Genomic DNA, 23584 nt, shown 5'->3' with positions numbered 1-23584 from the left:
CAATGTAGTATTACTACATCATATCCCCAAATACTATTTTCGATGCAAATTTGCAATTTTTTATTGTTCATTCCTGTATGTGGATCTATAATTAAAAACTACCTCGATCAGCCAGATACATGTATGAGATAAAAAAAAAACAACGATGCATGAGATCTGTATTCGCTATATCTTATTCGAATGATTAATGTGCACCCATAATTCTTACCCAGAATGAACGATTTATTTTTGGTTTTAAAAATTCAATTTTATCGAAATCAATGAAATATTTAGCAGCATGATCCCTAAGTATTATTTGGCCAATTTGTTATTTTTTCTAAAATTTATCTTTATTGGTTTTCCCCACTTTGTTTCGTTTTGTGGTTTTCTTTCTCTCCTGTGTCTACAAACACATATGCTCCATAATATATATATATATAGATGACCACCAGCAAATACGACGACTAGCTGAATCTCTATTGATTGGACAATTGCCAGAATTTATCAGCTGTCGGCGGAAAAATCAGACATCACAAATCTATATGAAACATTCAGCTCACAGACATTTTTTATTTGTTTTCTGTTTGTAAATTTAAAATTTATTTTTTCTTCTCTTTAAAAACATCAACTTTTTTCGTTTGATTAATTTACGACTATGTAGTAGAGCGGGATTCGATAAAATTATAAATTGTTGTGATAGGAACCACAATTTTGAATGAATCTCGTCAATAAGAAATAAAGTTTTACGCACAAACTTTGAGGTTTGTCTTTTGCATTTTATTGGAGTGTAGTCATAAGAACCGACGACGTCATACCTTGCAAAGTAAATTTAGCATGTAAACAACTGAAATGGTGAATTGGAAGCTCCACACTATCAAGTTTGAACCAATACAGTTCAATATTTACTTCTAAAATTCAAATACTCAAGTCAGACCATTTTACATTATGAGTACTCATTAATAAATGAGTAACGACCGAAACTATTTTGACTTACCCCATCGGGTTGGAATTTTTGTGGGTTTTCTGGTGAGCAAAATTCTTGAAGAACATCTTGCAATTTGCGGCATGAATCTGAAACAAAAATATTAATTTTAAAGGTTGAGGTTTTGAGCCCGCTTAACAACTTCAATATTTCATGTAATAAAACCCATATTTTTACCATCTATCCCTATCTGAGCTTAATAGTTTTTGTTAGTTGTAATTATAAGACGAGAGCTTTTCGCTTTTACTGACTTAATACCTATGTTGGACTTAATTGAAAATCGCTATCTCTCTATTGTCGACAACCGACAACACCTAGAAGGAACGCTTCTTCTCGGTATATACAAGACTATTTTTAATGACTTAACCGCAGCTTACACTAACAAATCTATATGTTTAAAGAAACTTTCTTTGTGTATACGATTGATTTAATTCGCTTGAAGGTGTACTTACATCGACTTACGTTACGATCAATAGTGTTTACTATTTCTGTAAAAAAAAAGTACTCAAACCACCAACAAACTTTCTCTACATGGTGTCTTAATTCATGGCTTAGATTTTGGACAACTTTTTAATTAAATCAATGTTACTTTTCGAATAAAGCTGCAATAACAAGTTGTTTTATCGAATGGAAGTGTTAGTTGATTAAACAAAATTATAACGTGCAATTCAGCAGTAACAATATTTGTAATTGAGTTTGTAATTAAATTGTCTGCACGGACATGCAGTATGCAAATTTAAAACTTTGATGAAAATTGAGTTCTGGTGAATCATTGCGAATATTGTCATTTTTGGTAAAACAATAGAAAAGATTGAAAGGAACACTGTTAAAGCAATTATTCCATACTACACACCGATTTGGCACGGAGAAATGTATACAGAAATTTTCTAGAAGAACGACAGTCATGAATTTTAAATTCCAGCACTAATTTTGTTTTAGCTGTTTTCACCAGCTCCATATTTCGATAAAATGTTTATACGTGTGTACTTCACAGGCCTTTGATTGCAACAGCTGGTAAAAGCAGATGACAGAAAATTAAGGCTGAAATTTTAATATGCATGTAACCGAATTTTTAAGTATATTAAAATTAGAGGTGTGCGCCGGGTGGTTTTTCTTCTATCGGACACCCTAGACCATTGCAATCTTCAGAAAACTTTTGAGTAATAAACTAAAGAATCAATTTTTTTAGTTTGTAGAAATCGGCGCGAGGCAAATTACAAAGTTATAGCGTTTACGCCGATAATTTTTTGACTTTTTGAAGAAACTCTCGAAATGTGTCGGCGTACCCGTTATAACTTTTAACTTTACCTCGCGCCGATTCTTTTCAACTAAAAAAATTGATTCTTCAGTTTATTGTTTAAAAATCTGCCGAAGAGTGCGCTGGTCTAGGGTGTCTTTTAGACCCAACGCCGACGGTTACGCCGATCGAAGAAAAACGACCCGGCGCACACCTCTAATTAAAATGCAACTTAGAGAACGTGTAGCACAGTGTAGCAGCAATAAAGAATAGATGAATGTGTATTATTAAAGACAAAGAAAGTACTGGTCATCTGTTATCGCGACAACGAAGGTAAAACTAAACTATGAGATGAGGCTATGACCTGTGTCCTCTTATATAGTAGATGTTCATAGTCAAGCCAATAATGGACAAGGTTTTAAACGAAACACTAAGTGATAATTAAAACGAAAGAAGTGATAGAATAAAATGATTGTACTGTGATGATATGACTACCACGTGTAAAATATGAAACCTTCTAACTAATTCGTAAAGTTTTACGATCACAAAAAGCTTTTAAACTTACATTGAAACTAGTTTTTCAGTAAGGACCCCTGGCCACCTTTTCATAAAGCCATTATTAGTTAAAATCACTTGGCCTCGTCTATTCAATACTGTGTTAGATCGTACCACATCAGTAGTAATTTCGAATTTTCTGGCGAACTCACAACGAATTATTAAAGACTTTTTTAGTGAAGCTATCTCATGCAAGGAGGGCATAATGAGGTTGATGATAAAGAGCGCCATTCAATGGTTGCCTTAAAGAATGTCCAAACTCAGCAGGTCAATCTACCTTACAGCATATCTTTGTTGAGAGAAATCTATGATTCGAATAGAAATCCAGACATGAAATGCATCACGATTCACATGAAATATTATATCACAGGTGTGTCAAATTTTACTCAAAACACTGGACTTCAATTGATTTCTCCTTAATTCCTTAAAGTAGAACACATCCAATAAGGGATGCTCGTTTCGCAAACGAACTTATACTGTATTAAAACCAACTCAACATAATTAAACTCATAAATTAATTCGGCGTAATGAACTCTGCTTCTAAATTTGATTAAAATAATTAAGAAAAGTGTTCTGAACTAATTTCTTTGCTCAATTACACCGAATGGATGGAGGCTCATCCACACACATATTTGTATATGTGCATGCTTCCGTACAAGAGCAATGGGAACGGTTCAAATGAAATAAACAACAATTAGTAGCTAGTCTAATATAATGGGTCTCTTCTTGAATATACCATTTATATACGAGTTGAACGTTAAATAAACAATATAATCCAGTGATTCGTCAGCATTTCAATGAAAATTCTAATTGGTATAAAGGGAGAATCCACTTTCTAATTTATTTTCATTTGTAAATTGTTTGTCTTGTTTTTTGTGATTTTTTTTAAAATTATTTAATTAAGAAGATCAAGTGACTGTTTGTGACTTACATGATGCCAGATCCTGTAACTGTTGAAATTCGGTTGGTGATAATTTTTCCCATTTCGGAGGTGCTCCAGCCATCTGCAAAAAGAAGTCATCCCATGAGAAACTCTTCTTGGAATAATAAAAAGTTTGAAGAAGAAGACAGAAAAAAAAATCAAAGTTTTATCGCCCATTTTATGAGTAAGAGAAAACTCGTTAACACATGACGTATTATACTTTACGCTTTAAAAATTCAAATGAATAAATAAATTTAAACGAAAATTATTAATGTTCCTATAAAAGTTATAAATGTACAATAATTAGGTGTGTTGTCAGAAAAATTGATTAACAGTTTTCTGTTTATTTGCTTTAAATTAGCCATAAACATTCAAATAAAAACCGATTTTTCTTCAGCTTAACGAATTTATTTGTAGCTCTTTCTTATAATTTTGTTGATGTTTATAACATTTTTATTGAATAAGCATTGAACTGCGACGTACGAGTATGAAGTTTTTTTTTTACTTCTTTCGTACATCAAACCTTGACTGTGTGTTTAATTATTGGAAATTATACTGTGTAGTTGTTTTGCGCAATTTTATTTCGGGAACAGTTCCGCATATATTTTTAGACACAATTTTCAATTCCAATTCGTTTCGATAAAAACAGGAGGAGAGTTTTTGTTTTGTTTTGTTTATAGTGTAGTTAATTTGCGAGTTCTTATTTTCGAGAAGGAAAAAAAAAAAACATTTTGTTTTACGGAATGTATTTTTGTTTGGGAAAACAGCGGAAGCACGAATCGATATTATATTGAGTCAACCAATAAAATTGTAATTTATATTCAGTGCCAATGGTAACATAAATCCAAATGACTGTCCATTACTCAACATCACAATGAACAGAATTTTTGTGTTAAAATTGATTAGGTTGTTGATTTCAAGTTTTGTTTTTATTTTCTCGAATATGAGTGGATAGTATGGTTCCCCGAGGCAACCATTCATCTTTTGAATATCAAACGATTATTTTTGGATTAGACTCAATTTTTCATTTCTTTGAAGTGTATCTCAATTTAGAACGTAACAAATGTTTTCATTTAAATCTGAGGAAAATTCTAAATTAAAGGAAATTTATTTTCATCAATTTCGTGCTTACATTTTGACAATGTCTAGGAGATATGGAATTTGAACAGAACAAATTGGAATACAATGTTGCTACTTTGTTAAAAACAAGAAGATTTACAAAAAGATCAATTAAATGAAATAGCAGGTACTGAAGTGCGACTTAGGATTTATTTCTTCCGATTAATATCGTTAGAGGTCATGAGTGCTAACGCTGACCTTTCCGGGAATTGATGTATAATCATAACTCTGTAATTTGTCTTTTGACTCACCTCTCGATGTTGAGACTCACCTCTCGATGTTGTGAGAAAACATTTAATCTTTTTGGAAGTGAATTTAAAGATAGAAACATCTACCGGCTTTGTACATATATCACGATATAATTTAGATGTAGATTCGCAACTTTATTTTTAACAGAATTGAATTTTTATTATGCCGAGAACTGTCTGACCCAGGGACTATATTTTTGCGAAATTTTTTTGAGAATTTTGAGAATTTTTTGAGAAATTTGAGAAATATTTCTTTAAATTTCTCAAAATTTTACAAAATATTTTTCTATTTTTCTGAATTAAATTTAGGAAAATTAACTTTGTTTAGTGTCTAACGATGTTGATAATATATTAAACGTTTTTGGAACTGATTTAGACAGCTAGTTTTGATAAATCCTCGAAAACTGAATATCGTTTTTAATTACTTCTTTTTGCTCTTTTTCGACTGTACGAATTCTCTGGTTACTTTTATGTCTGTCTGCATATATAGAATTACATTGTTAAAACATGTTTTATAGTTTTAAAAAATTTGAGAAATTTTCAAGAAATTTGAGAATTTTGAGAAATCCGATTTCTCAAAAATAGTCCCTGGTCATGCCTCTACATGCTTTGATTTAAATCGGCGTCACCTACTCCGTATGGTACACAGTTGTATACCTGCAGCTTTATTATTCCTATCGACACGTACTCAAGGCAAATTAAAGTGAATCTGAAATTTCCAAGATTCCAAGAAAAATGAAATTATCGGCATGAGGTTAATGTGCTCCATACATAATCGAATTCAGTGAAAAAGTATACCAACGCCGCGCCGGTCGTGATGTTCAATTTGTTTCACAATAATTATTACATCAGCAACCATTAAACAGAATTCAAATGCTTTAACATTGATCTACGATTCGTGAAAATTTTTCAGTGTTTCAATTTGTCAAAAAGAAAGTTAGAATTTGTTGTAACACGAGTTGTTCACATAAATTACCATCCCTAATCAGAAAACTTTCCAACAACAAACTTTCTAACAAACTTTGAGAGCATGGGGCTATGTTATACCGGCGGAATACAAACCAGGTGAAATACCATTCCGACAATATTACTTTTTTATTGTATTTCTTTTTCTTCCATTTCATGTTGTTCCTACTCTCTATTGCGAGATTTTCTTTTAATTCTCAGCTAATATTTTTCTTTCGAACGCTCCTTTAATGTACTCAATTCCAGTAAGTTGAAGCTTTACCTTTTCGGCTGTTTTATTGAAAAGTTAAGTTTACCTTTGAGTATTACATGTAAATCCGCTCAGTGCCTCAAACGAAAATTATGTATTTTTATTGCATTGCGGTGAATATATCGATATTAAACACTGTTTTTTGGAGTATAGATCATCTTCAAGGCCGTTTGAAATGCCTTCCACGATTAGAAATGCTATCCACGTTAAAAAACCTCATACAAATGAATGAATGAACGAAACATTTAACGAAACTTAAGTGAGGTTACGTGTGAAAATACCGTATCTTGAAGATGATCTATTGTACCGAACATTAATTCTGCCATAGTGTATGCGTGACGTCATTATTATTTACCTAGAGTTCATGAGCCCACATTATTATGCCGATAAGTTGGTCGTTCGGCCAATACAAAAATAGTACCGGGGGATATTGTCAGCGTTATACGATAGTGTATACACAAAACACGAGTGCAACAAGAGTCGTTGTAATATACAAGAGTGTATAACGCTGGCAAAATTCCCCGGTATCATAATGTACTAATGTATGGTATATACACACATCGCCATCGCATGAAGAAGATTTATGAGAATTTTGTATGATGAATTTAAAGATGGGTTGTATGAAAAGGTTATTATATTTTCGAAATTACCCGGGAAACGCAAAAGGAAAAATAATTTTCCATTTCTTTATAATAAAAATATCGTTGAATGTAATTTGTAACGAAACTCACGTAGTCATTATATTCTGTTTTAAGTTGACACACCGGAGCAGACACTTTCTTCGATAATTTTGGATTTGGAATTTGAATGGTATACAATTTGCTATGCGAACAAGGTAGGTATTTATTGTAGGAATTTGAAGTGTAGTTAAAAGAAATGTTAAGCGAAAAGTCTCTCAAATATAATTTCTTTGCATTGTATACAATTTGTCAACAAAAAAAAACTAGCTGTGTAATTTGTGTTATGACTTGGTCATTGATTTCACAGCACTCTAGACTCAATAATGAATATTAAACCCGTTTCACACGTATCGCTAAAATATCATCACCACGTTTGATAACACCTTCATGATCATTAGCAAAAATACATCCAAACAGTGGTCGTTCTCCCAATCTTTTAATGTCATCCGGATGTGTTGGCTTGCGGAACCTATTTCGTAATATGAATATTCTGTAAGCCAATCAATCTTTCATCTGCTTGCATGATGAATTTGACTTACGTTTTGAGAGTTTTTAAAGGTTCGGTTGATTTCTTAGCAGAATCACGTGCCACAGTTGTTTGAATACATCTCTCACAATTCTGTAGTTGATACAATGAAGCTTGCGATTCCAAGCCCGTAGCGTCAACGAATCGTAAACGTGCCCAGTGGTCCTCATCAAAAGCATTTGATTGTTCGACAACGACATTGGCACGGAAGTGATCATCAGACACGGTCTTGTCTGCGCCGGAATTTTTCGTAATTCGTTGATTCAATTCGTCCAAGGATTTTTCAGTTGTCAGATGAATGTTCGAATAGTTTTGATAGAGAACTCTGTATCGTTCTTCAACATCGGCAGTCCGGTGTCCTGACGATCTTGATGGTCTAGTGTCCAGTTGCTCGACATGTTGAATAAGTCGGGCATTTTCCACATTTAAGGATCTAGACATAAAATTTCCTACTTCATCGCCACAATCAATTCCGTCGATGTCGCCGCCGTACACACTAACAAAAAATTGAACAGAAATGTTTAACGTTTTGCAGTCAAATGGAAGTAACAAACTTAATACTTTGTATGAACTATTCGGTCGGACTCTGTAAAATTCGTTTTAACTTCGATTTTAATTGTTTCACCGAACTTATTCTCAAGTACCAAAAATCGACCATCTGCGAATCGCGTCTTGATCGTTATCAGCTGGGGTGCTCTCACCAAATTCAGCATTTTTCCATCATTATCAATGGCAACCCATGCTCGATCGCGAAACAGGCCGTGTTTCACACCCGTCTTGGTAACGGTCACCTGATCAACTTCAACGCCCTTACACGACTTGATTGGATGAATTACTAATTTTTTAACCTTTCCAACTTTCACATAGTCTTTTGCGTAGGAAAAGTTTTTTTTAAAGAAATAGTATGCCACTATGGCTGTCGAACACAATGTTGTTAAAATTACTGACACATTACCGTGCACTCGAAACATAATTAGTCGAAAATAAAGTTACTAGAACCGCACTTGAGAAGTAAATGCTAATATATGTTTCAAAAAAACTAGTGGAATGATCAACAAGAACGAAAAGTGCTTGGTAATTTTAGGTTAAAGTTCAAATGAGATTAAATATTTGGATTTGTTTTCGTTTCTGCTGCAGAGATAACTTTTAATTGACAGACAACAATTTTTTTTTTCTTCTTCAATATTCGTTTACAAGGGAATCAACAGGTTTCACACAAAGGTCGCGCGTGGTATGACGCAGGCTTTACATTTGGAACACAATCTACTCTAAATGTTTTTGGATAGCTGGATTTTTATCGACATTAATGTGTAATTAGTATCACTGAAACTGAACATTGAATCGATGCGACAATACAAATTCATTCACGAAATAATGATGTTACTGAAATTATGACAATGTAATTTATAAGAGACAGGCAACAAATCAATATAATCAACGAGACAATCGCATTGATGAAGCTTGAGAATGTATTATTAAGTGAAGTTCTCTTCACATGACAAAAAAAACCAGGGTTCATGTCTCCTTGATACTACAAAACCACGGCAGTGTAAAATAAACCAGGCAGGAGCAGTTCATTTTCGGAAAGTCAAATAAGGGACCAAATACACTGGATGAAAATGCACTCAAGTGAATACTGACATAAATTGAAAAATGTTATTCGCAAAAAATATAGGGCCACTAGATTATTCAGGTCCCTAGTCAAATCAGCGCTACTGCCTGGTTAACTTTACTCTGCCGTGTACAAAACGATTATTTTTTGTTGACGGTGGTTGCTGGATGATAAAATCAGCATTTAAAAAGTGTAGTATTAACCCATTAATACAAAATATGTATCTGGAGCGATAGCACATAATTCCCACATTTTATTCAAATTCTAAAAATGTTAGTTGTTCGAATCTCATAAAAACATCTTAGGAACGAACAACAAATCCATTTTCCTATCCATTTTCCTTTTGTGACAATATGTACGTTAATAACAGTATCAGGTCACATTAAACGAATAGACTCATCATCGATTCAACAAGCTATCGACATCATAGCTTTACGCGAATGCATCGTTAGTTTATCGAATTCTCTACGGAAAATCATTAAAATCTTTGATAGTTTCATAGTTGCACATTGGCGTCTGAATTTCGAAATAAAGTGCAAGCGCAAACCACATCAAATGTTTGGTGTAACAATTCGTTAAATTTAATAGCAGTAGATAGTTCTTTATGCGAAAATAGGTAGTTCAACACATCTGTAAAGATATTTGTGGCAATGTGACGTCAAAGCCTTCATGTGTGCCTGCTCAATAGTTTTAGGCGAAATTCGTGGCAATGTAAATGTTGAAATTGAAATAACGTAAGTCAATTCTTGCTGGTCCCGATAGACGAATCATCAGAACGCTCGACTCATAGTCGAAACACGGTCTGACAATCTTGGGTACTTGGGTTCGAATTCTGCTCGGCGTCGTTAAAGCAAAAGGTGTTTTTTTTCGATTTCTAGTTCTACTTTTTGTATAAATTCATTAGTTAAAATTGTTAGTCTTTCAGAGCCCGATAACTGACAAATTTTCATACATCTGAAAAGCTCGAAAAAATATCGATGTCTTCTTTTATGTAAAAAGTTCAAAATATTTGTTTATTGTATGAGTGCCAATTGGAGGGGCGGACTGCAAAGTCAACGCACGTTTTTTTTGGTGGTCTTACAAAATCCGTAAGGAAGCCGTTTTTTTTTTTTTTTGAAGGGACAACGTCTCCTGGAAGACAATATTCTATTACGGCCAAGATTATACCCCAGTTTTCAAAATGTATTACTTCCAGCAGCTATCCACGTTACTTCTCAGAATTTTACAAAATTCAATGGAATTCTACAGAACAACACTAGAATTCTGATAAAATTCCCAGAAGTAATATGGAAGCTGTTGGAATTAGCCATATTACTGCAGTACAGTTGTAGTATACATAACATTTTATATTCAGGCGTACCATAAAAACATCAATTCTCACCAGCGAGAGAGCCAAACGAAGACAGTTTTCCCACTTTTTCGCCTCAGTTGTGTTAATTTTTGTGACATTTTGTGCACCTGAAATAATAGTATATGTTACTCGGACCAAAAGCTGTAATTTTTGACCACCCTACGCTCGACTCCATCTTTGGACGTGTAAGCCCACCTGGATCAAAAATACATCTTTGTAGGCCTAGTGACATAATATACTATTCAAGGGTTAAGACAACATTTTTTTCCAATGATAAGACGAATTGGTAAAGAGCGAACTATTTTCCGAACGAGAGAAGCATTCAAAATATTTACTGCAACTATTTATATTTTATGACATTGCGTTAACCCAATTTAAATTTTGTGGAAATGATTTGTAAAACAGAGTCTGAGCACAACCGAACCGGCAAAAAAACCTCAGTAACAATTAAGAGGCAAGTCGTTACATTGAGAAAAAACATATATTCTACATTCATCAATTTTAATAGATTTTTTTTATTTCAAAATAACATGCATAAGCGCAGAGAATAAAAGAGAAAAAGTGTTTACTGGCCATAAATTCTTGTACCAGCAGATATTTTTACGTCAAATTCCGAGCTTATTATAAACTCGATGGAAAATGTAGCATACGAAATACATATTTATAGCTTCTGCTTTCGGCTCTTTCGACTATACTCAAACCGACTAATATTATAAATGTATGCTTCCCATTCACTACTCATATAATAATATATTCAATAATTTTTTTTCCTGCTTTTCTAACTTGTAAACGATTTAATACTTATGGCATGTTTTAGGTACACACAAAAAATACTACATTTCCACAGGCATGTAATAATTCCACACATATGCCGAAGTTTAATTGGAACTAGAAAATTGGAAAATTTTTGTTGTTATTTCATATGCATGGAAATGGAAAATGGCGTTTTTTTATGGATTTCAATTGTTTTTCAGCTGTGTGAAAACTGTTAGTTTTTATGTTAGCGAACGTAGTTTAGCTGTTCCATACAATGTACACTTTTTTTATAATGTTTCTCCATTCAGCACGAAATTTCATTAAACAAACAATTTAAGATATATAAACTCGTTTGTAATTATGACAAAAATAGAAGAAGAGAGAGGAAAAAAATCAAAATTTCTATGTTTACCGTCTCAGTGCTGGGTGTAGATTTCAGTTGTTCAATAATTAGTTCAATTTAATCGAATGCAAAACATGTTGTGTGATCAATAACGCGATATGGTTGAACAACATTTTACCCAAGAATTATTATTATTTTCTTCGTATTTATTTAAGGCTAGAATCACATAATTGTCGATGAAATCGCATCATTAAAATTTTATTTTCGCCAAGAAATTGTGTGCGATAAAACGTCCCTACGCTTGAAAGTTGTTATCGATGTAAATCGATATCTTCGCAAGCGAAATTGATCTAGATTCCAGAGTGTGACTCGGAAAATGTTTTAAGATTTTATCAGTTCGCCGATTTCTTTTCTTTTCACAGCCTAACCAGTTACAGACGGCAAGCATCGGACCAGTATTATCATCGGGTCTATTACTTCCAACTATCAAAGTATTTTTAATCTGTTGATTTCAAATCTTGTACTTCAATTTTTTAACATGCATTTTACTATATAAAGGGCCATATATTACCCAGAGTCATTATTATTAGTTATTATATTTATTGTCGTTATCCATAACAGATGAATGTATGTGACAGGTTAAAGGAAAACTTAAATTGAATTTTCAAGAGTTGTGGTAATTTTTTTTTTTTTTACCCTTTCACGTATGTGCACGTAAAACAAGCACATCACCAATACTATGTCGAATCTGCTACTTCCCTTGACAGATTCAAAACAAATCTGCTACTTAATCTGCCTCAACATGTAATTCTCTATAAAAGGCAATTGCCGGAACTCATCGATTAATTCTATCGTGAATGGTTATTAAGGTAAAGTGCCCGACAGACACAAAGAATTCGTCCTAAAATAACCTAACTTGTTCGACCAACTAAATAAACAAGTTGTTTTGCGCAAGTGAATTATGATCTGTAGAATCCATTGATAGAAAAGATAATGTCTGATCTGTCCTGCCTTACTTCGGACACGTATGGTTGCTATGTGTGACATGTTCTTCGTAATCGTCCGACCGAGACGAATAGTCGCGAGCAGCACGTATACAAACCTAGCAAACTCTATGAGTGACCCAAGTAAGGCAGGAAGGGTGGGCGGATATTATAGTCTATACTTTATGTCAACTTTTAAGCATTTAACCGGCGTACCTAAAAACATGTCGATCTGAATACAAAAGCTGTTGAAAGTTTTTTTTTTTCAGCAGAAGAGAATTTTTATACAATTGACAAAAGACGAACAGCAAATGAAACTGAATATTTTCATTGCTGATGATTGCAATTACTTTGTAATAATGTCTATGAGGATTGGTCCATTTATTTAATTAAAAATTTCACACATGAAACAACAAAGGATAAATTAATTTTGTTTTTCCTCATTTTTCTCGCTTTGTTATACATTTTATCAAGTGGTTGTAAATTCGTATATAATTTTGATGGTCGATATACATAAAAAGCGTTAAATGATGTCATAGAGGGAAAAGAGGTTCGACCAAATGATGCGTAATTAAATATTTGATATGCAAAACAATAAATTTAATTGGTTTTGGTAGCGAGCAAAATCGACCGTTTTTTATTGTTCGTCGTTATTACGTGCTAGTTTATGCATTCAATTTTAGTTTGTCATTAATTTGATTACACATGCAGAGGATCTGTTAGAGGTAGTCAGAGGTAGTAAATCACCTTGTTTTATGGTTTTCAGAGATAAAGTAAATAAATTTTAAAGATTTTTTTTTTTCACCGAGCGAAATGTGTCACACCAACTACTCTGCTATAAAAGCCATAAAATTTCTGATTGCAACTAAATATAATGTCGAAAGAAGTGCACGTTTCTCATTAAAAATGAAGTTATGCAGCTACATTGCAGCACATGAAATGTGGCTCGCATTGGGATTTTCACAAATGGCTTGCCGATAAAATACACAAACTGCAACTTTAATGCAAGACCCGGCTATGTTTTTATAACTCTCCAGTGGGTGATGAAGTTTGAGAACGGGAGAGAAATTTCAGACTTAGCATAAAATTTCGCCATCTTACCATCATAAGAAGTTCAGATGTTTAGTTATTTAGTGATGTAGCTCAAGATCGACATTTCAGTTTTCAGTAATTTCTCACCTAGGCTTAATCCGAGTCCCATTTTTTGATTAAATATACTTAAGTACTTCATCAAAACAGTGGTAGAGTTTACATCCTCATGAACTGCAATCTCTAGAAGTTACTGCTGTCGGAAGTTTTAACAGTTAGGACCTGATCTGAGTTTAATATTATATGACTTCTGGGAATTAGGAAGTAGGATGAATAACGATTCGCGAGGAATTACAATTCCAACTTTCTTGCTCCTATTATTTTTTTATTACAAAGGAAAGCATCCACCAAGTTCCATAAATAATGATTAACAATCGATACATTATGCGTCTAGCATATCAAACGGATCAACATATCTTTTTCTGAATAAAATAAAGCCGTTAACTGTACACCTCTAACTCTAACAATGTTTAATGTTCGCTCGTATTATTTATGAAATCATGAAGACGTCATTTAGCGTTTGAAAAATGAGCATTATCAAGAATGAAATAAAAGCGTTTTGTGAGTTTGTGTAGTGTTTATTATCATAAACCATCCTATTTAGCTCATTTTTTTTTTGTTTGCTCTGAACAAAAACAAATAAAATTGTGAATATAATTGCTAATGCGCCATGTTATTTATGTCTTATGGCGTCGATGGTCGAACTTAAAAACTCGACGAGATTTTCGACAAGATGATTTTATGGCTCACATTTCTCTTACATATTGTTTATGCGATTGTAAATTTTAATTATTTTATTAATGTGCTACACAAGGAAGATCTTCTTTTTTTCACTCTCTCGTGGTGAATGTGTATGTGCTTCTATGTACGTTCTGACGAGCAAAAAGAGTGGCTCATTAGATTTCATATCTTTATAATGATGTGCGCTCTATATTGATAAACATTAAAAATAGATCCAAAGAAACGAATTCACAGGTTCAGGCAGTGAGAATTCAGTAATTTAACTTGATGTAAATTAAAATGATTTTCGTTTTTATGTTTCAGTATACGCTAAGATTTATGACTTTGATACACTTAATATATTCGACAGCAGCTGACAATCTTGTAGACATTAAATTTACGAAAATTTATAAACAAACATAACGGCAGACTTCTACCACAAATTTGGAAAAAGAATGAGACATTTCTCAATATTTTTAGATGTGAAAATTTGAGGGGTAAACTGCTCTGTAAAAAACTGTCTTTAGCATCGCTAAATAACCGATGAAAAATGACTACACGTTCCAGGCATCCAGATAAAATAAGAAAATCTCTTTTCGTCATTTTTCGTGGTGTGTACCCCTCGTGAAAAATACATGTAATGTAAATGTAAATATAACATGAGCATTGAACATGGAAGCACCCTCATACCCATACATCAACGCTTCGGTTTATTGAAGCAAACGTGCGTTGAATTTATTTTGTTAGGTTTCACCTTATCAGTTCTCAATGGAGGTTCTAACTGTTAGACTAATTTAATTCATAAAAATGTGTCAGCTTTTCGAAATTATATTGTGTTAGTGTTACGAAATTAACACGAAACGCTGTGCGCTGTTTAGGATGAAAATATGAGGGTTCTCAAGAGAAAGTCCTCGCATACATTATGTATGGCTGGCATATGTTTCTCATTTATCGATGGTTAAAACCAATGAATTAAAAGGGGAGAAAACAGGAAATTCCAACACGGGTGATGTGCAGCCTTAGTTTTTTCTTGCCACAAACTTCGGTCTTTTTGGAATTTCCGAGTACATTACTTACCAATTGGACAAGTGATGGTACTAATGGTACTAATTGTGTGAAATTTCCCGATCCAAGGCGAGGTCGAGGACGGTAAACACACAATTAAGGTACAATCACTTGAGGTAAAGATTCGCCGCCCTGAATTTAAAGTTGAATGTACTTCATGTTTCTGAGTAAAAAGTTTCCATTATCCATCTCGTTTTCCGGGAATTAATTTACTAAAGTTTGTCTACAGTCAAAGGCAGTCAATTTTCAGCATAATCAGCTTCAGCTGATTTTCAGCTGATCCATACAAACAATCACAACCATTTATACGTCTTTATACGGTTTTACCACTATCATGCGTGTGCGTGTAGCAATAGGCCTGTTCATTTTAGAGAAATAGTCTCAAATTCATCTGGCATGGTGTTTATCTGGTCCGGAAGGCTTAAATATTGGACCCGTATTTTTTTTATTTTAGAATTTAAAAAAATAGTTTAGATCTGGGGAGCGAAGCATTTGTTCAAATGTACGAATGCGTTGGTTAGAAGAGTAAAAAAGACATACACCATCATTCTCCTCTCTTCTAACCAACGCATTCGTACATTTGAACAAATGCTTCGCTCCCCAGATCTAAACTATTTTTTAAAATTCTAAAAAAAATACGGGTCCAATATTTTAGCCTTCCGGACCAGATAAACACCATGCCAGTTGAATTTGAGACTATTTCTCTAAAATGAACAGGCCTAGTGTAGCAGCTTCAACCGTATGAACAAGGAAAACCAGTTTTGATTGTATGTATGGATCAGCTGAAAAACAGCTGAAGCAAATTTATGCTGAAAATTGACTGCCTTTGACTGTACGTTACACTGAAATTGAATTTGAGTTAAATTTGGAGAAATTTAGGAAAAACCTGAAGCATGTTCTATCAGTTTTCAAGTAGAAAGTATAGTAATTATCCCCTGCTCCCGAAGAATTATTCCAATTGATATAATCAAAAAAAAATCTCTCAAACAAAATTCTGCGTAAAACAGTGTTAAATTAATGAACACTGCTGGTTAGAACAACAATACCGACACTAAGATTTTTTGAATTTGAATATTAGACAAAATAATCCTCAGAATTCGTAAAATTTGCTATTTATTGCTCATTATGTTTGTATTATTCTTACATTTAATCGCATTGGCAATATTCGCGAAAAAAAAATTGTTTTCATTTTTCAAAAACCACTTAACCCACATGATTCGTTGACGACGAGAAAGAGAAGTTGCGTTTATTTGCTGCTTAATATTTTATTTTATTTTTTCTTGAAAAATATTTTCTCGCATTTCGACGAAAACATATTAAATCATGAAATGATTTTACAATACAATTGATGTTATGATATAATGTGAAATATAAAAAAAAACGAGCGTTCCGTTCATGTGTTCGGTTCAATCTTTTACATTTATTTCAACCTCATAGAAATCCACACAACAATATGCTATATATATACCACACCGCACACGAAAATAGACCGATTCGAAGTACATTATGTTTTATTGGGGGTATATATCAAAAACATTCTAATGTTACACAGGCATTTTATTTCGCTTCTTCATCTTCTTTTTAATGGGATAACATGCGCAAAATAATAACAAAAGATCAAAAAAAAACAGCAAAAATATTTTCTATAAATTTTTCTTTAATAAATTCTCAGCCAAAAAAATCTCATTTTCAAAATATAATTTACTTTTTATACAAAAACACACCACTCTTGCTTGTTTAGAAGAGGAATTTTAGCTTGAAGCATTTTAATTTTATTGATCTCTTGTTTTCATTATAGCTTTTTGGGGAACGGAAGATTAATTGTTTGGAGCAACATATTTTATTTGCATGCAAAGAATGTGAACTTTAGATGAAATTGCTACCCAAGCTGCTTTTATAAGCCATCGCTAAGTCGATTAAATTTATAATTGTTTCACCGACAACTACATTATATATACACTTTGTGTTCACTCTTCTTCAGAGAATGATATTGCGAACGCAACAAAGTTTAAATTCCAATTCAAAGCTCTACACATTACACCTAATAAGTCTTCAATGTGCTGAGTTTACCAGGGCAGACGATTTATTCAGGTTCGTGTATGTGCCTAGAGGTACGCGTAGTACACTGGATGAAAATATAATATCAGCTGTAGAGCAACAACTGGTACAATTTTATTCTTGGATGAGTAATAAGTACAATTAATTACATTTTGTTTTACGACTGTCACTCCTACAAACTATTTATTACATTCGTGGAACAGAGTCCATCCACCTATGGTACAATTGTTAAAAGTTTTCTATGTGCGGAATGAGCACCAGCTGAATAAACAATCAAAACACATTCTTAACAATGTGTTTACTTCATTTATACATGTTATGTGCGCGCATAGAAGACTTTAACGTAGAAATTGTGCACTGTGTGTAAATTGTCTTTGAATTGTTTACAATACAAAGTGTTTTTGTTTCTACACCAGCTGGTGATATTCAGCTGGTGTTCATTCTGCACATAGGAAACTTTTAGCAATTGTATGCTCAAAATATTTTACAATTTTTTCGTTTTGATTTAGTTTTCTTTTTGTAAGAATTTTTTTATAACAAAAGTATGATGAAAAACTTGATGAACTTGGTGTATAATATAAAATACTTAGAACCGGAACATCAGTTTCACATTTCCGTCATGATAAGTTGTAATCGTTGAACTTTTGTTTGTGGTAATTATAGGGACAATGATTGATCGCACATTTTTCAAAAATAGAAAGTTTGCAAAGTTTTTCCTTCTTTTTTTTTTCTCGCTGATGCGTAAATAATATTCGGCTGTATACAACAAAAATGATATCCATAAAAAAGTATGCCAAAGCCATTGTCTTCACATAATGGAGTAGAGAAGATATATAAATAATCTATTGCTGGGGAAAAATAAATTATAATAATCGAGTCTTAACAGAGTTTCATGTTCCCTCTAATATCTTATTATTTATACAACACTTAAACGAAATTATACCAATAAAATTAACTATACCTAATTTCATCGGCTGTAACATCTCCGAAATATTCTAGATGATTATACGAATAAACTTTATGAACTCATAAATACCTACACGTTATAGTAACTTGCTTATGGATTGCATGCAATCAAAAACTGGGCTAAAAATATACTTTTCATGAATAGAAACTTTCCGAATGGAATTTAAGCAAAAATAAATGGAAATAAATTTGCAATTATTTAGAATTTTCATCGAGTTGACATTATCATTTTCGAGTATTTTCACTAATAAATGTCTTGCCAAAAATTGTTTCACTTAATGATGTTCACGAGATAACGAACATCTTAAAAATTCGTAATTCGGCAACAAATAATTAAAACTGAATCACTTCTTGGAAATAACTTAATAGTCGGGTGGGTGTTATTATCGTTCACTTGGTTTAATAAATTCGCCGATTTGTTAACCGTTTGCTGCTCCATTCGATACGTCACATTACTCTACACACACGAATAAACTTTTTGATGAAAGACTCAACCCAACGTCCCAACACAGCTCGTGACTAATATTACCTCTCCGATGGTATATAAAGTAGTTTTGTCTACTGGGATTATATCGCTAAAGAATGCGATAAAATGTGCTAATAGTGTGTAGCATGGAAGGAAATTTATTAATTGCAAAAAATGTAACAGCTGTGAAAATAAGTGAGAAATAACCATCATTCCACAAACACCATTAAAACGACATTTTTAAAACGCGAAGCTATGTTGTATACCTCCCAATTGAGCACCTGAAACATTTTCTCTCCATACATTTAAAGACAATAGTCTAAGTTGTGAGTTAAAATTCAATGATAAAAATTATGACATTTTTGTGAAATATTTGATCTCATCCATGTGAAGGATTCTTTAAAAAGAAATGTAGCGAAACCGGCAATCATGCAGTGGAGTCATTTTTATTTTAAGGAAAAAGTATTGAACACTGTTTCTTGTGTCCCAGAAACCAAAAAAACGCATTGGGATAAAAATTATAAAAAGACTATTCAATTGGTTTTTTTAAATTATTTTTCAAGATTTTTCGGTGAATAAATGAACAAAAAATTTATCAATACTGGAAATGAACGAGTTACCCAAACTCGGAAAAGACCCTACCTGACCCTATTCATTTTTGTCGGGTTTGGGTTAGAATTTGAATTCACTTTTGTCGGGTTCTTGATTCACTTCTGTCAGGTCACTCCGCGCTTTCAAACATTCATACAAAAAAAAAACGGAAAATTCTGACCAACACGGTCTTATAATAACAAAATATATATTCATTGTTCAACCAATGAAAAGCAGTCTGTTGAAAATCCTAAAATCATAAGAAGTAACTTTCCGTATCAAAATGGTTAAATAATTCTTGAACAATTCGACCTTATAATAGAAACGATAAAGCATATGTGCACAAAGTACCATAAATTCGATCAAATTAAATGAAAAATGGCTCGAAATAATATTCATAGTTCCTTTAATCGATATACCAACCAATCGAATATACAATTTTAATCGAAGCTGCAACAACTTTTCTTCAAGAGAAATTATTTCGCTTTTACTAAAGTTTCGACAATAAAAAACTTAATGTGTAAATGAAAACGGATGACTCGGAACTTTAAAACAAAAAGCGAGGACACATTTGGTGTATACAACATTTCATTGAAAATACGGTCCCAAATGCACTCCGAAAAAAATAGAGTACACAGAAGTTTCCAACAGTAATACGATTTACATCGAATTCGGATGGAAGTTTAAATAAGTCTGGGTGTGTGTAGTGCCCCGATGTGTGCATAACTGTAGTGCCAACCGTCATTATATATTTGTTTATGAACGATTTATGCAGGTGAAGTTAAAAATTGAATTCAATTGAAGTTTTTCAGAAGACGAGTCTCTGTAAAACTTATTCGGTAAAAAGTTTCCGTTTTGTTTGCCCTTTTCAGAAAGTTAGAAATAAGAGAGTCAGTCGTGATTTTGTTCTAGGATTATACTTTAAAATATTTTTCCAAACAAATTGGACCGTGCTAGACATGACTTAAAAGTCACCAAAAGATAAATAAGTTTAAAACTCTTAAAAGAAACAATAAATTTCATTCCATGCTTTCATCAGCAAAAGAATAACGAGATTCTCCACCATTAGGATACCGAAACTTCTTAGAATTCTTTTCCATTTTCGACCATATAATGTATGAATAGCTGTCAATAACACTTTATTTGATGTGAATGTTGGTAGGTCCATGTCATACATTTTGTGGCTGATATTGAGTATCTCTTTTTATAGGCACAGTATTGGTTTGTACAGTGCAAATAAATAGATTTTCAACATTGTCGATCGTAGCACAACATAATCATCGTCGACGACAGGCAGTATTCTTTTTTCTACTTTATGTTTCTCAAATGTAAATACAACAAAAAAAAACGAAAAAACATATTGTTGTTTGTTGTGATTTGCTTTTCACAAGAACCGAGAAAAAAAAACTTTTGCGTAAAAAAATAGTTAAAGAGAAATGAAGAAACGTTTCCCGATATAATATGTGCGATGTCATGTTTCGATTGATTTGTTTAATATACAGTGCGGAAGACGGGGAGTGAGATTGGGATGGAAAATGGAAAAATGTTTAGTCACATAGACTACACAAGATTGCTTCGTATCTGTTTTTTCTATCGGAAATATAATAATACGTCCAGCCATTAAATGTTTTGTTTAGTAAAAAAAACAATTTCAAGAAGTTGATTCTCATCACTATATGTGCGGCTTTTGGCTTTTAATGGCTCTATATTTGATGTGACAAATAGTATTTTATTAAGACCTCCAAAATAACAGTGGACTCGGTGGAGACTACATTTGCTTTCTGTATTTCACGGGCACGCTAATATCATTTTAATGGTTAGCAGCTTCAGTCATAGAAATGGATTTGGTATACACTTTAAGCATGACTGATTTAGCCTTTGAGTAATTCATATTTAAGTTGCTAGTGCATTCTGATTAGGTCTGTTCATAAAGAATTATTCTTTATTTACAAATAGCCATAATAGTACAGGCTGTTTGGTCTTACATATTGCAAGCGCATTCACTAGTTCTTATCGAATTTGTTAGTTCATTTTATCGAACAACCAATAAATTATGTCGAAAACGCTCACTTCATTAGTCTTAGGGACTATCCATAAACGACATCCACAGAAAGAGAGAGAGAGACAAAACATCAAAAAAGCATAGAATATATGTTATATCTCTCTCTTTCGCTGGACATCGTTTATGGATAGGCCCTTACCATAATCGCCTAATTCGCTGTCGTCACTGTCGATAATAGATAACGTAATTCAATGAATGAAATCAACACAATTGGTCTCAGCCGACTACCTAAAATCGTGTGACATAACCATGACATTTTCGTGAGTTTTCACTGGACATTTACTATTTAGTAACCTAAAAAACAGTTTGCAAAGAGAAGACCCCTTTGAGAAGACTTCGCAAAGTTTTATAGTCGTTAAGATCTCAAATTTCAAGTACCTATAACGTACTTTCATGTCTGTTCTTGGAGTTGGTTAAAGTTAAAAAGTTGAATACTGAAATTATACTCATTTAATTTCAGTTGTTGATACGAGTGAAAAGCTGCTGTATATCATACTGTAATAGCATTTCGATGTTTTCAAATAAATTAGCATTTAAAACTTAAAAAGTAGGTATACTCCAAGGTTATTTTGCGTATCGTTCTGCAATCGCAAACAAAAACATTTCATTTAAATTCTAAACAAACAAAATATCGGGTAATGTACCTCAATTAAAAAACTTTATGCGGAAGGATTAATTACAGTTTAAATGTTACATCAATGTATTGCATGCTGGTCGCTAATATCTATTGATAGAATTACGCCCATTAAGTATTTACAATATCCGTTTATAAAGCCATCATACAATGTTATAATGGCACAAATAACAGGATATAGTCAAACAAATTTTCTCTTTTATACACAATATAACGATGAAGAAGGATGTGTCAAATTTTGAAATATGCTCCATTCAACAATAAACAAATTTACCTTGAAATAAGATAAGTTAGCAAAGAATGAATTTGAAGAATTTTATCCGACTCGTTGATTCGGGTACTTTATTTTGAACACTGATGTCTTTGTGTTTGGTTAACCTAGCCGAAAATACACACACAGATCTTGTCGATTTAACACAAAATTAATTTCATTGACTTATAAACCACCTACACAACATCTTTATCTCATGTAGAAATGAACGCGTTTATTTCGAGTATTATGTAAAAGCTCGAAGTGTATGTATGGGAATCACATTTTTCATAATTTTCATTTCTTTTTTTCTTCTTCTTCTTTTTGATTACATGCAGGAAGTCATCGGTATTTTTTCTGGTAATTGGTTGTAATTACTTTGTGTTTCAGTGTTTCATAATACTGCATATTATCAACACAGTGTTTATAAACGGCAACAAAAATCTGTACAGAAAAATATTCTACAAAGAATTTTCCTTGGTTCTCAGTTCACTTTGAATGGAAACAAATTGACAAACTACACACTTCATATATCTTAGTTGTCTTGTAAAACAACAACTTTCCGCTAAAGTGCTCAATTATGTACCATTTGGATTATAATGCCTTCATACCAACGATAAATTGAGCAGAAATGGACATTTAAGCAAAGTTAACTTTTTTCATCAGAAATGGACATTTCGACTAAGTTATTTCATGTAAAGTACATCAACATCAACATTTTACTTTGAACAATATGATCCATACAGTGTTACACATTATTATAGAACCCCGGAGCTCGACACAATGATCTGACAAAAGATGTTGCTTAAAGAACCGGCTGTACTAAACTGAACTATTGAAATAATGTAATGGAAATGGAAAAGCCGAATGAAAATCGACGGAGAACCAACGTTACTCTCTTATTTAACTGAGATGCGTGACATGAAAATATTTGTTTGGTTGGGTTGGAAAAGCTTTTCGAAGAGAGACATTCGATGCGAATGAGTAAAATTTTAGTAATGTGAAAAATTCTTAAATTTTTTTTTCAGAAAATTGAGAATTTCGTTGGATGGAGACTGAAACGAAAATTTACTGCTACACGTGTCACTGGTTTTTCGATGAAGATCTTATGTATAACAACAAACATAGAGAGATAACGTTTCTTCCTTCTTGGTGTGATTTTATGCGGTTGATA

The 23584-nt window shown here is 32.8% G+C and overlaps 2 protein-coding genes across 3 annotated transcripts in view; both read right to left on the bottom strand.

Annotated features, from left to right (window-relative positions):
• Window positions 1–22905, bottom strand: part of LOC119073449 (diacylglycerol kinase 1) — a 49779-nt gene extending 26874 nt beyond the window's left edge. For both annotated transcript variants that reach the window (XM_037178942.1, XM_037178943.1), the window contains exons 1-3: window positions 22435–22905; window positions 3685–3757; window positions 974–1050 (exon numbers count right to left, since the gene is read on the bottom strand). In XM_037178942.1, coding sequence (XP_037034837.1) covers window positions 974–1050; window positions 3685–3757 — 150 coding nt within the window. In that variant the 5' untranslated portion in view covers window positions 22435–22905. The remainder of the gene's footprint in view (window positions 1–973; window positions 1051–3684; window positions 3758–22434) is intronic.
• Window positions 7138–8844, bottom strand: LOC119073574 (mitochondrial amidoxime reducing component 2-like). Its single transcript, XM_037179139.1, has 3 exons — window positions 8026–8844; window positions 7478–7960; window positions 7138–7407 (listed from the first exon to the last, which is right to left on the bottom strand). The coding sequence occupies exons 1-3, from the start codon at window positions 8433–8435 to the stop codon at window positions 7269–7271; spliced, it is 1032 nt and encodes a 343-aa protein (XP_037035034.1). The 5' UTR covers window positions 8436–8844; the 3' UTR covers window positions 7138–7268.
• Window positions 22906–23584: the final 679 nt, after the last annotated feature.

This window comes from Bradysia coprophila, unplaced genomic scaffold, assembly GCF_014529535.1.
Source record: "Bradysia coprophila strain Holo2 unplaced genomic scaffold, BU_Bcop_v1 contig_138, whole genome shotgun sequence".
Taxonomy (NCBI): Eukaryota; Metazoa; Arthropoda; class Insecta; order Diptera; family Sciaridae; genus Bradysia; species Bradysia coprophila.
Note: the sequence above shows the minus strand (reverse complement) of the source record. Positions and strands in the feature narration are given on the sequence as shown.

Coding starts and splice junctions, on each gene's coding strand:
- LOC119073574 (XM_037179139.1), bottom strand. CDS start 8,435: ATGTTTCGAGTGCACGGTAATGTGTCAGTAATTTTAACAACATTGTGT. Junction 7,961..8,025: donor GACCGAATAGTTCATACAAA/GTATTAAGTTTG, acceptor ATTTTTTGTTAG/TGTGTACGGCGGCGACATCG. Junction 7,408..7,477: donor CCTTTAAAAACTCTCAAAAC/GTAAGTCAAATT, acceptor ATTACGAAATAG/GTTCCGCAAGCCAACACATC.